Here is a 14,598-nt window from a genome sequence, read left to right on the forward strand (position 1 = left end):
TTTTTGTTTTGTTTTTTAGATTACACATTTAAGTGAGATCACACAGTATTTGTCTTTCTCTGTCTGACTTAATTTCACTTAGCATAACGCCCTCAAGGTCCATCCACGTTGTTACAAACGGCAGGATTTCCTTCCTTTTTTGTGGCCAAATAGTATTCCACTGCATGTACGTACCACATTTTCCTACCACTCATGTGTTGATGGACAGGTAGGTTGTTTCCCTGTCTTGGCTCCTCTAAATAATGCTGCACTGAGCGTGGGGGCGCAGATATCTTTTTGCAATAGTGATTTTGTTTCTTTTGGATTAATACCCACAAGAGGAATTGCTGGGTTGCACAGTGGTTCTAGCTTTAATTTTTTGAGGAGCCTCCATAATGTTTTCCACAGTGGTCGCACCAGTTTGCATTCCCACCAGCAGGGCAAGAGGGTTCTCTTCTCTCCACATTTTTGCCAACACTCCATATTTCCTGTCTTTTTGATAACAGCCATCATAACAGGTGTGCGGTGCTATCTCCCGTGATTTTGATTTGCGTTTCCTTGATGATTCCAATTTTTTTGATATACTAAATCCACCCACCACCTTTAGGTGAGCTTACACAAATGTAGATTTTTCAGAAACTGCCTGTCCACTGCTTTTCCATCCTTAGATTTAGCAGGTAATAGGTAGAGGCAAGAAATTCATGTATGCATTATGTGCCAGGCACTGTGTTAGCCACAAAACAACGGACAAGGGTAAAAGGATGAAAAGGCTACGCCAGGGTAGTTTGTGTTTGCTCAGAAGTTATAGAGGTTCTACAAAGGAGAAGAAAAACAAGCTTAGCTCTGGATTAGTCATCGATAACTCATGGTGTGTATAAAGTCAAGTCCTCAGAACTTGCTGAGAAGAACCATTTAAGAGTAAAACCCTTTAAATGCTACCTCTTTCAGGCAAAACACTTAGTTTCTATTCCTTGTATATATTGACAGGCTCTGCTAGGGATGAGGCCAGTCATCCCTAAGAAATGGAATATTTGAAGAGATGGTTCGACTTTCAGATTATTTTTGCCTAGTATTAGTCATGGAAACTTGCTCTACACCAATCAGACAAAAAGCCCACTTTCAAAAAGTGACGTATAGGGGCACCTGGGTGGCGCAGTCGGTTGAGCGTCCGACGTCAGCCAGGTCACGATCTCGCGGTCCGTGAGTTCGAGCCCCGCATCGGGCTCTGGGCTGATGGCTCAGAGCCTGGAGCCTGTTTCCGATTCTGTGTCTCCCTCTCTCTCTGCCCCTCCCCCGTTCATGCTCTGTCTCTCTCTGTCCCAAAAAAATAAATAAACGTTGAAAAAAAAAGTGACATATAATATTTTTGATTAGGAAATAAAATTGTCTCCAGATTAAAATCCTACTGCTTAATTTATTCTATATTTTATGAATGCTTCCTTCTGGGGCTTTTTTTTCTTTTTACACGCTCACACACTGGTAAGTAGAAGCTGAAAAAGCAGAAAATTAAATAGCTATTTTGGCATGGCTTGGAATTGCAGACAATTTATGCAGTCAGCTGGAAAAGAAATCACCACCGTGTTGGCTTTGTGTAGTGCTAGAGTGGACAGACACAAAGATTTTTTTTTTTTTTTGCATGAAAGAACACATGCCCCCTGTCACAGTCACACTTGAAGATTTGCTCCTGAAAGAAAAGTAACATGAGAAAAGTCAAAAAAGTAAACGGATAGTTGTAAAGACGACAACGTACTCGCTCCCGGGTGTATTTGGGAGAGAGAAAAACTCCTCCTGGGACATTTTGCTTCATTAAAAATATCAATAGAATTCTATATCCTCCCAGTATTTGTCACCCCCGAAAAACAGGGGCCAGCTTATTTTAATCAGATTTGTTGATTCATTTAATGAAAAGGCATCTTCCTTGTCAAATTGCAGATAATCAAATCCCCAGTATTAAGTGACTGGCCTCATCCCTAGTAGCCTATCAGTATATCCAAGGAATAGAAACGAAGTGTTCTTGCCTGAAAGAGGTAGCATCGTGAAGTATTGCCTGTGAATTGTCACCGTTATCAGATTTAAAACTCAATAACAATTGTAATTTTCTACAATCGAAAACCAGCTTTGGTTTTCTGCTCCCCCCACGAAACAAAAACTGATTTATTGCTGGCCAGAGGTCCTAGTTCGCCAGAAACATGGTCCAGACAGAAATGATTAATGTTTCCCTCCAAATTAATTTCAAGCTGTCTAACTTAGCTATTTCCATTTTCCCCTAAGTAAACACCAGACCTGAATTTTCTATTACAAACAGCAATAACCAATCTACATATGCCATCCGTTAGCTGCACATGTATTTTTTTCTCTATAAAGGACCTGGCCTTTTAGTAGTCGCTCACTCAATACAAAACACAGGACTGAGAGCAAGGGAGAGACTCCCTTGAGCCATTCGGTCTTAAAAATCTTAACATGTGCACACACCAGGTAAGAGGCATCATTCTAGAATGAATCAAAGTCAGGCTTGCCCTGAGAGATCTCTTGATTCAAATAATTAAGAGGGTGACTTCATAGAGTACGAGGTGGAGAGTACGAAATGAAAATTCTAAGGAGCAAGGCACGTGTTGAGGGTATCGTTTGTCGTGATACCTTGTTTTCCACATATCCATTTCAGTATACATCTGCGCTGACGCACGATGCAATACTGGTCATCGCAGAAGCTTTCCGCTACCTGAGGAGGCAGCGAGTGGATGTATCCCGAAGAGGCAGTGCTGGAGACTGCTTGGCAAATCCCGCTGTGCCCTGGAGTCAAGGAATTGATATCGAGAGAGCTCTAAAAATGGTAAAGACCACGCTGGGTTATTGGGGTGGGGGCGGGGGGGCCTTATAAAGACACAAAAAAAGTAACACCTCAGTCTTGAAAAAAGCCATCCTAAAGGGAACAGGATCCGAGTCTAAGAAGGTCAGAGCACGCAGAAGAGGAGCACAGGCATTTATTCATCAAAATCTAGAAATTGCAAACCAGAAGCTTCTTCCTCGAAGCTTGAAACATTGTCAGTTGAGGGTAAATGAATATTTAGTTCTGTGCTACACTGCGGGTAGTAAATCAAACCCAGTGCCCTCAAAACTGATGGACTGAACATGTAAACAACTTCAAACTTTCTAACCTTTCCAGGCATGTGGTGTTACTTTGGGGGGCTGGGATATTCTGTAGGATGCTCCTAACTTGAAGGTAGACATCACAAAGGACAGCGGCATCCTCTGGCTCAGCAGACAACTCATTAGCCCGGATGGACTGTGGAGCTGAGCCAGGGTGGCAGTCGTTCTGTTGCCAGAAAGAACCTTTACAACGTGCTAATCTACATGGGGAAATGCAGAAATATGATACGTGTCTAGGCCTACTTAGGAAACCTTTTTTCCCGATGCCCCAGAGAAAAACCTAAAGACAAGTACAACAAACCAGGAGACAAATAGGTCACTTGTTTTTAGTATTTACTGGTAGGCGATCATTTAAGACTTCAGGAAGTACCCTTTGAACAGATCTCATTCTTTACACCAGGAGCAGCGTCGGTCATTCATTGCAGCTTTCTGAGCAAGAGCTCTTTCCTGAATATTTCGTCTGATGCTACATGTGCCTGCCTGCATTAAAATGAGCCTTCCAGAGTACAAGCGCCTCTTATTTCTACTTATGTAATTATCCCAATGTTTGGGATATCCAAAGAAACAAACTGATGGGCAATGATAAGATAATTCTGTGCCCAACCCAGTAATGAAGAATCCGTCATGGCCTCATAACGTACATCATTTTGTGTAGTTGGCTCTCCTACTGCTGCCTTAAATTTGCCAAGTTGGAAGCACTCAATCAAAAGGGGTTAGTAGCCCCTGTGTCTCTCTCCAAGAAAGAGATATGACTCATTCTCCCATCATGCAGATTTTTATGTCATTATGTCAGTTCCCTAACAAATGCCCTAAGTGTAGTTTTATGGAGGTAGCACTGCACAATTTTGAAGAGCAGTTAATTAAATTCAACCTTCATAGCAGTTACAAGATTTGTACTGTCAGGTGAAACATAATGATGACTGAAATACAAAACTCCCTCCGAGTAAATCAAAAGGAGTTTTCGTCAACCAAATCTCAAGGGGCAAGTACCAGCATCTCCAACGGACTCCCCATTCACGGCACGAACAACAAATAGAAAATGGCTACCGGAATGAAGGATAAGAAATCTATCTGGCTAGGGAAAATACTAGATTGATCACACCATTGCGCAAATAGTTTCTGCACATCGAACTCACTTATAAAGCTCGAGTTATAAGCCTGGTAAGTAACCTTCCTCCCGGGCCCTAAGGATCAAACACTCAACCAAAGGGATGCTTTACCAATTTCTACAGGCCAACTTCTTCCTGCTGCAGCAGAGAGGCTGGAAAGTATCAACATTTTCCGGAAGCACATGTTCCCTTTGTGATAAATGCTCAGTAAAATTCCACTGTTCAGAGGGACTGCGAGGGAAGACGGTCTGAAGTACTAAAGGTTTTACTATAGTAAAAAAAAAAAAATCCCATTTTATTTAATTAAAAGTGACAATGCATGTGTAAATGCCTCCCTCGCTGTGACTAGCACGTAGTTGTTGCTCAATAAATCATTCTCTTCCTTCAAAGAAATCTGGCAAACATAATCACTGCCTGATAGAGGCTCCGAAGGGGCCTGTTTTAATGAATAAATAAGCATACCCCTCAGTCAGTAAATATTTATTGAGCACCAATGACTGTGTATCAGGCTCAAAGTTAGTATGCAAACATGAAATAAGGTGAGGAGAGGTCACACTTAAATTGTTAATATGTAGGCTCACCTGGGTGGCTCAGTCAGTTAAGCGTCCCACTTTAGCTCAGGTCATGAGCTCATGGCTCATGAGTTCGAGCCCTGCATCGGGCTGTGTGCTGACAGCTTGGAGCCTGAGGCCTGCTTCAGATTCTGTGTCTCCCTCTCTCTCTGCCCCTCCCCAACTCATGCTCGCTCTCTCTCAAAAATAAATAAACATTAAAGAATTATTAATATGTAAATAAATGTACTTAAAGCCACTTGAAAATTGGGTAATCTACAGACTGTGCAAAGATCAGCCTGAGCCTAGCCTGCTGGAACATGTCACGATTCTAAAACATTAAAGCTTGTCCCTTTGTTCAGCAAACATTTATTAAGCACCTGCTCTATTCCAGTTCCTGTACTAGCTGCTGAGAGCACAGGAAAAGAAGGTCTCTCATCTTGAGATGTTCCCAAACTAGTAAGGGAGATGGAAATACAGAGATGATTAAAATGTTATGGTTAGGTTCTCCAGAGGGTGCTATGGGAACCCAGAGGAGAAGCACCTAATAATAGACTGGAGTCGAGCAGGGGTGGGGGGGGGGGGGCGGCGATTAAAGAAAAGTTCCCAGGTGGGATGGTGGGGAACCGCAACTGACATTCACGTCATTGAAAATAGACTTCCCTCTGATTCTACTTCTGTTCACCAGAAGTTTTCATCGTGGAGTCTCGAATCTCCCGGATGTACCTAGACTGGTGTCCAATTTGTCTATTGTGTTTAAATACGCTAGATCTTTAGAAATATACAATCCTTAACGAGACTTGAAGCCTTTGCTATTTTCGGGAATGAAGGATTTCCTTAGTAAGTACCTATGCCAGTGTGTCTGCCCGACCTACCTGCTCTCCTAGAATTCAAAGCTCAGAATGGAGTGTCAAGAACCCTTCTTGCATCACAGTGTACCCCAGACAGGCTAAGCAATTTCTATCTCAACAAGGGACTTTTACTTTAGCCGGAAGTGTGACATCACCTTCTCTGCAAGCCTGAGCTGACAATGGTGCTTAGGTTTGTTGGGTCAGTAGAACAATCATCTTGTCTTCAGGAAGTCACATTGGAGCCTTTCTCTTTGAACGAGAAGCTCATTTTCCCATCGGTGATGAACAAGCTCCCTTTCCTTTCAAAAGATGCTCCCTAATATTTGACCTCAGTTCTCGCTTCCACAGCACAAGCCCATTACCACTTCTGACTTGCTAAGTAGCTTGTCACTTTCTGTAAGTAATAAAAAAGTATTCTATCCTTTCATCCTAGGAAAAAGAGACAGATGCTTTTCCTTTGAAGCAAATGGCTTGACCCTTACCAGATGAATCATTCCAGTGACTTATATTTATAGAGGGTCTTGCGTGCAATGTCCCTGAACCATAAAATAATTGGTGAGGAAATCTCTCCACCTGGGAGGGATGGCCTTTTATTAGTTCACAATACTGGGACAGACCCAGGAAAAATTGTGACATATGTGAATCTTCAGGTGGCATCCCACATGGGTGTCCAGGCTCTTCTAGTACCTCTGTCTTTCTTATCTAGTACCACATATCCCTGATTCCTTAGACTTCACAAATTTCATCAGTGCATGGTTTATCCCTCCAAGGCCTGGCTCGCTGCTTACCTGTTTGTAGCTGGGCATAGGTCAAATAAGAGGAGAATCCACCCCTGTTACTGTGGAGGCTGGTAAATAACACTCTCAAGAAAAAGAACTAAATTCATTTCAATTCACAATAATTATCAATATAGCCCGCAAGTATTACAATGCATACATACGACGTGCCAGACACAGTTCTGAACGTTACATGTGTAGAACTCATTTAATCTTCCCACAACTCTAAGGGATAGGTACTAGTGGGATTTCCCATTTTACAGATGGGGACACTGAAGTGCAAAAGCATTAGGGAGCACATCCAAGGTTATACAGTTAGTAGGTGATGAAGCTAGAATGCGAATCCAGGAGCTCCAGAGCCCCTATTACTGAAACCAATTTATGTTGTATTGGGAATGCTAAGACACAGCCACAGCCCTCATGGAACGCATAGTTTAGAAGAATGCATTATGCTAGTTAAGAATACCCTCAGGCTACCCCCTTGAGAAGAGACTAATGATAGAAATCTCACACCCTTGAAAAAGTGGAGGTAGGGCCTTCCCTGTATCACATAGGTAACTGCCTACCACCCACTCAAAGCTTCACAAAATGCCAGAGAAGAAATAAAGATCCATATGGACTTGATCTGGCGGATTGAGCTCAATGACTCAAGATAAAAGTTCTCCAAGCTTCTAAGATCTGTCAGCGGACCTCATCCCAGAGACCTAGAAGGCAGTAATGCGGTGGTATTTTAAAATTTTACATTTTTCCTTCCTACCAGGTACAAGTACAAGGAATGACCGGAAACATCCAATTTGACACTTACGGACGTAGGACAAATTATACCATCGATGTGTACGAGATGAAAGTCACTGGCTCTCGAAAAGTAAGTAGCCAAAACAGATACACAAAGACAAAGTCTTTCACAAGGTGACAGCACTCAGGTGCGAGAAAAGAGATGTTAGAAAACACATACAAAGCAAATTCCCACACATCATTTTTGCCTTTCTGTTGGCAAATAGTATAGATACGCAGAGTTGTTTTGCAATCAGAGTGTTCCATCTATACGCATTCTGAAAGGAGTGTTTCCCTCGGAGTCTCTCCTATAAAAGTGATAGACTTGGGGCACCTGGGTGGCTCAGTCAGTTGAAGTCCAATTCTTGATTTCAGCTCAGGTCATGATCTCAGGGTCATGGGATCAAGCCCTGCATTAGGCTCCACTCTCAGTGTGGAGCCTGATTAAGATCCTCTCTCTCCCTCTTTCTCTGCCCCTCTCCTCTGCTCGTGTGCATTCTCTCTCTCTCTCTCTCTCTCTCTCTCTCTCTCTCTCTTTCTCTCTCTCTCTCAAATAAAAAATAAAAAAAATAAAAGAGATAGACTCAAGAATTATTAACAGCTTCTAACAATAGAGGGAAGGAATCACAAATTTTATAGCATGTTGTTATTTAAACAAACTGCCAAGGTACATACAGTTTTAGCAAAAGAATCAGAAAGTAGGTACCTCTCCAGTAGGTATCTTTGCCACCTCACCCCCCTGCAAAGGACTCTGGACAAAGTACCTTTCTCTACAGCTAACTTGTACAACGATCACTTTGCTTCTATCATACTAATAGTTAAGTTAGGCATGAAATGAGGATTTAGCAGCCATTTGATAAAATCCTAGAATGTAAAACAGCTTGGGTCATTTCTACAGGACACTCCTTGGTTTCCCACCCTCACATCCTAGCTTTCCCACAGTTCAGAGCAAAGCGCTCTTCTGCTGTATGAGTTTAAAGGGGAACAAAAGGCTAACCGTCCTACAGTGGGCTGAATTATTTTACAAAATACCACTAAAGGCGAAGTGGGGATGGGAACCCCAGGATGAAGCTTTCTATCGCAGTTGGGTTCCTGGTGGGGGTGCCAAGACAGAGGGAGACAGGACATCAATGCTTGGAAAGCTCCAGTAACTAAAAAGAAAGTTTTATTCCACAACAGCACTTGAATTTCATGCAGTACTTTTTGAGTGAAAAAAAAGGCAACCAGGTCAAATGTCTGCTCTTTCTAGGCTGGCTACTGGAATGAATATGAAAGATTTGTGCCTTTCTCAGATCAGCAAATCAGCAATGACAGCGCATCCTCAGAGAACCGGACCATTGTAGTGACTACCATTCTGGTAAGTACGAAGGGAAGGTAGGTGGGCTTTCTGTACAGCAAGACTTCTTTCTGTAAAGCATTATTCAGCCAGTACAAAAGACCTCAGTTTCAAGCAGTGAAAACATCCAACAGGTCAGCTTAGGAATCTCTCAAAGTATCTTGCTATGATCATGAACAGAATGTCTTTTTAAAAAGAAAAAGAATATGGGGGGGGGGGTGCCTGGGTGTCTCTTTCAGTTAAATGTCTGACTCTTGATTTCAGCTCAGGCCATGATCTCATGGTTGGTGAGATCAAGCCCTGCATCGGGTTCTGCGATGACAGTTGTAGAACCTGCTTGGGATTCTCTCTCTCCCTCTTTCTCTCTGCCCCTCCCCTACTCTCTGTCTCTATCAAAATAAATAAACTTTTTTTAAAAAAACAGAAAAAGAATAAGAATTTGGGACAGCTCCGTATATCATTCTCTTCTTTGCCACCCCCCACGCGCGCACACACACACACATACACACACACACACATATGCACTCACTAAAGGATTGAGGTTTCATCTGGACTTGGAATCTAACTTTTCACCATGGGGGACACAGCATTATGTGAAAGAGAGAGTAGGTTAGGGCTCTAATGTTAGGTCTACCACTAACCTGTGTTTAACTGTGCAAGTCACAACTTCTCTGAGCCACAGGTTACATTTCTTTTAATTTATGAAATGGGTATCATAATGTCACAAGACTGTTTCAAGGCAATATTCACCATTTAAAGCTTTTCTGCAAAATTCAAAGCACGGTTGACACGCAAGATAGTATTCTCATTTAGTTTTAAAATGTTTTTTCCAAAAGCCGGTATGTTCTTACTACGTGAAGTACAAACCAGGGTTGAAAATGAGTATACCCCTAGGTCTGACGATGTAAATAAATGAATGGAGATTTAGCTGAAATTTACCTTTGACATGTAAACAGACATGTCAAATCCTCATTTTGTCCTAGGTACGGTACTAGGCCATGAGGATGTAGAAACGAATAAGCCACAGACCCTGACCTCACAAAGATCACAGTGGTTCTTAAGGGCTTGCCTGGGCTGGCTGTGGTTCCTGCATGGGAAATCCTGAGAAATCAAAGGCAGTTCACCTTCATGTAAGAGAAATACCTCTACCCAGTTTGCCTAAATCAAAGGCTTTACAAGTGGAAACTGGTCCTGCTTTCAAACCCTCGAAAAGAACTTAAATCCTTCTCTACATCTTTAAATCATCAGTTAGGGACTCCAAGGAATAGATAGCCCAGCGAACAGTCAGTCTATTGAGGTTCCTCTGCTTATTAAGCAAACATTTTTTAAAGGCTCTCTTCACACACCAAACCTCAACAGGCACATGGTGGGGGGGGACAGTTATTACATTCATCATCTCTTAGAATAACGTGTAGGGGTAATCCTCTGATCTCCCTCTGGTCCCTAAGGAATCACCATATGTAATGTATAAGAAGAACCATGAGCAATTGGAAGGAAATGAGAGATATGAAGGCTATTGTGTCGACTTAGCCTATGAAATAGCCAAACACGTGAGGATCAAATACAAATTGTCCATTGTCGGTGACGGGAAATATGGCGCAAGGGATCCAGAGACAAAAATATGGAATGGCATGGTTGGGGAACTTGTCTATGGGGTAAGTCTTTTCAACGCTATTTTCACTTACTTCTATGCTTTCCACTTATCAATGATAGAGGATTTCATTTTCAGTTATTCAATTGTAGAGTTTTCATGTGGTCTGTAAAAAAAACAAAAACAAAAAAAAACATTTTCTTCTCCAATTGACTTCTGTCAAGGTAGGATTGTCAATAGCACCATTTGGGCAACAGGATTATGTGGCTAAAAGCAAAGTAAAATCGGGGAACTTTATTTGGCAACATTAAATACAGCCTGCCCTCTACTGAAAATCTGTCCCTTCTGTGTTCTCCGCGTCAGGCAGCAGAAGTTGCTGCCTCAGCGACTTTGCCTACACAAACGGGTCACCTTTGCTCGCTGCTCTCTCATCTCTAGGCAGCGACCATGTCCTGTGTTCTACTCTTCTCTCAAATTCAGACACATTCTTCATCCCACTATCATCATTTTAGTTAAGGTTCTCACCACTTGTCGGTCATTTAACTGATTTCCCTGCCTCTACTCTTACCCTGGCAAATCAGATCTCCACATTATTGTAGTTTCCCACTTTAAAAATCAGGATAAAGGGGCACCTGGGTGGCTCGGTTGGTTCAGCATCCGGCTTCGGCTCAGGTCACGATCTCACAGTTCGTGGGTTCAAGCCCTGCGTCGGGCTCTGTGCAGACAGCTCAGATCCTGAAGCCTGCTTTGGATTCTGTGTCTCCCTCTGTCTCTGCCCCTCCCTAGATTCATCTCGTACTCTTTCCCCAGAACTCAATGTTCCAGCTACTGAAAAGTATGTGTTGCTCCCTAAAGGTCACTTAGGGCATCCCCGGAAGTACCTGTGCCTCTCTCAGTCAGCTAACGCCACCCAGCAGTCCTCCAGAACTCTGATGTGTCCCCACTTTCAGGAAGCCTTCCTGAATGGGATTACCATTTACCCACCTGCAGTCTGGTTAGATACCCCTGCTTTTTGCTTTCTTGTAGTGCTTTTGAACCTGTGTTATAATGATCTGTTTACAAGTTCAGCTGAACTTGCCCCAACTAGACTATGAACTCCTTGAGCACAGAAGCCGTATCTGATTTCTTTCAATATCCCAGAGCACGGCGCATAATGGAAGTTCAACAAATAATTGTTGGATGAATTAATAAAGGAATAGAATCGTTGTGCTAAGGGCTTGCCCATGGGCCAAGTACAGAAGAATTACACTGATAATTAGGGCTTTCAGAAGGGGTACAGCTGTATCTTCAGAGCTCTGCAGTGGCTTTACTTTAAAAGGTTTTGGCCTCTGTTTGGGAATGTCAGATCTTGGGCCACCCACTGAGGCATATAGACACAGGCAGAACTGGGCATAAGAGCTGCCCATTGGGTGAACCAGTCACTAGAGAACTAACCCAAGTGTAGATGGTGGCAGCAGATGTTTAGTTCTCTCTGATTTTTATTTTCATTACAGTTGGTTAACATACAGTCTTGTATTAGTTTCAGGCGTACAATATCGTGATTCAACACTTGCATACGTCACCCGGTGCTCATTGCGACAAGTGTATTCTGCAGACGTTTAGATCTAACAGACAAGGATTACTTGCAATGACTTGCCTTGCCTAGACAGCAGGTTAGGGGGAGACAGAGGAATCTAGAGGCTGCATATACTGAGATGAAGTTGGCAAGAAGAAACCATCAAAATTAATTACTGGACTGAGGTTCAAGCTAAGGACTGGATTGGATGAGGTTCAGATGGGAATCAGCAAGAATAAGGTACAGCTCTCCCATCAGAAGATAGTACTGGGGTCACTAAATAAGTTTTTGGAACAGGTCCTCAGGAACAAGTACAAAGGGAGAAGCTCGTTGCTAAAAATAAGGGCGCAGAAAAGGAATTAAGGCTTAAAATGAGATTGGACCTCAAGTACCAAAACTAGGGCACCATCCTCCAGTCAGACAAGGAGGAAGGCAGTTTGAACCTCAGCCCCCAGCTATGAGGCTGGAGCCAATTATCTCCCGTCTTGGGTCAAGGTTGGCCCTGGGAACTGGCGCAGGGCTGAGTTGCAGATGAGACTCAAGTGAACTCAGTGATGAGAAAGAGAAGAACCTGTAATGCCAGAGACAGGGGGCTGAACAAGGGGCAGAGCACCTGTCATGCTTCCTAAGGACCCTGAGAAGCTCTGAACCATCTTGACACAACTCTAACCTCTTTATGAGTTGGCAGTCAAGTCTTCTTCTCTTTTCTATCCCTCATCTCCCCAGCACTCAGGCTCCAAGAGGTCCTGTCTTGCTCACAGCATTCCCCCGCACTTAGCACATTACGTGGTCCATAGTAGATCCTCACTTTTTGTTCTAACGAGCGAATGCCTGGCACACAGTCATGCCCAGGCATTATTCATTAAATTTAGCTCATGGTCGGAGGCAATCTTTTATCATTATCATTATTTATTCTTATTATTAGCTACCATTTGTTGCATATTTCCTAGTTGCCAGACTCAGTGCTAAATGCTCTGTAGACATTATGTAACTTAAGCCTCATAACATACCTTCAAGGGAGATGCCATCATGTTAATCATTCTACAGATGAAAACACTGAAGCCTAGAGAGGTGAAGTCTTAGGCTAAGACCAAACAGCCTGTAGTGACACAGTGATTTGAACCCAGGTCTCTGACTGTGAAGTCCATGTTCTTTAACCATCGCCCTAGACTGCTCAACAGCTAAAGTGTTATTTCACACCCATCCCATCGTAAAAGATAGTTGAAACTTGTTGAAAAGCTTTTGGTGCCTCTGCCTTTCTGGGGAGAAGACCGGCCACAAAAGCATGAATTTCAGGTGTCGATTTCTACCAGGCCAGAATAACTGACGTGAGTTCTACCAGCCCATTGTGACTCAACAGCCAGAGCTGTCTAGTGTCTCAAGAGAAAACCTGTCACATTCTGTGAATAGCTGAGTGCCCTCCTGGCAATGAGCAAGACGTTAGTCCCAGCGATATAGAGCAAGATTTCCTGACACTGTTTGGACAAAGACCCAGCTTTCTCACTGGGTTTTGGCTTCTCTTCTGGCGTGTCACCCACCTCATCTCCACATTCTCTCTCTGTTTCCAGTGTGGGTAAGTGTGAGTGAGGGAGCTTGATAATTAGAGAGTCCCTTCCTTGCTGAGTGATTTAGAAATCAGCTCTTCACTGCCAAATAGGTAAAAATTCTTCTGAAGGAGCCTTCCCTTCTATTCCCTCCAGTTCTTTCTACTGAAGACAAAAGCAATAGCTAGGGAAGTCTCTCATAGGAATATCCTCCCTCCTCCAACCTAGAACAAGTTTCTGATGCCTTCTGGGATAACAACACAAGGTGATTCCAGGGAATTGACAGCAAACCAATTGCCGATTTCCACTTTCCTCTAAAACCTGTGGCTGTGAAAAATGGATGTTCTTGTAATGCTGGAGTAAGACCTCTCGGTGAAGGCGGATGATCTTGTAGGCGGAATGTGTCCTCCTCTTCATTTAGAAGTTGTAATCTTTCAGCACTGGGAAGTTTTCCACTTCTCTTTCAATGATAGAAATGGAGAAAAGTGAAAACGCAGGCATTCATTTCTGGCAGGCCTGGGCTCTTGTAGTTTGCAAGTTGCTTAAGAAAAAAAAGGGGGGGAGGAAAACTAGTTCTTGCAATGAACATGAAACCTACACAGATAAGCACAGATTTATCTTTAGGGAATTTTCTCTTCTGCTTTTAGCATGTAAAACAGATCAGAGTAGGGAAAAAAAAATGAAGACAGGCAGAGATGAAAAAAGCTTCGCAAAGAAGATTTCAGTATCTACCACAAAGTCTCCTGAAAGAGTCCAAATGAATTAAATTTGTTTAGGAAGAAAGAAGCCAATCAGCCTCTTTTCAGATGATTCCTAAATGGGTTTTTTCCCTCTAAAGAAAACCAAATCAAGGTTGATGTTTGGGGCACCTTGTATTGCTAAGAAGGCTATTTTTGAAACAAACGTCAGTAGGACACAATGTGCCCCATTATGTAAGCTCTTCAGAACATTATGGACTTGAAACTGTCCACCTGCTTTTAGCAGTTTTGATTTTGAGCTGGATGTCTATAACATCACCACATGGTAATTGTCCCCAGCTTAAATGGCTTACAGACCACAAGTTTTTATGGCTCCAAAATAGCATGTGTTGTAAGAGGACATTTAAAAACATTTTGTAGCTAACAGGGCTGTTAGACATCTTTTAGCCTACCATTTCAGTCGTTTTACAGATAAATATGGGGATCAGCCAGGAATGGCCATTAGAACTGCCATTTGGGTAAACCAGGCAACCAAGCCCTGATGGGATGACAGAAATAGTGGCAGGAATTGTGACAAGGTTGCAAAATTGCAAAGCTTGGCAGAGCTTGGACTGTAACTCAGGTTTCTTGACTCCTGGCCCAGTGCTCTGTGCACTGGCTCACAATGGCTCAGTTTACTAAGCTTGC

General features: G+C 42.8%; 1 protein-coding gene across 2 annotated transcripts in view; it reads left to right on the forward strand.

Annotated features, from left to right (window-relative positions):
- The window catches only part of GRIA3 (glutamate ionotropic receptor AMPA type subunit 3), a 267,194-nt gene that overhangs the window by 181,690 nt on the left and 70,906 nt on the right, over positions 1–14,598 (forward strand). For both annotated transcript variants that reach the window (XM_047844668.1, XM_047844667.1), the window contains exons 8-11: positions 2,642–2,809; positions 7,174–7,278; positions 8,437–8,544; positions 9,972–10,178. In XM_047844668.1, the coding sequence (XP_047700624.1) occupies positions 2,642–2,809; positions 7,174–7,278; positions 8,437–8,544; positions 9,972–10,178 (588 nt within the window). The remainder of the gene's footprint in view (positions 1–2,641; positions 2,810–7,173; positions 7,279–8,436; positions 8,545–9,971; positions 10,179–14,598) is intronic.

This window comes from Prionailurus viverrinus, chromosome X, assembly GCF_022837055.1.
Source record: "Prionailurus viverrinus isolate Anna chromosome X, UM_Priviv_1.0, whole genome shotgun sequence".
Taxonomy (NCBI): Eukaryota; Metazoa; Chordata; class Mammalia; order Carnivora; family Felidae; genus Prionailurus; species Prionailurus viverrinus.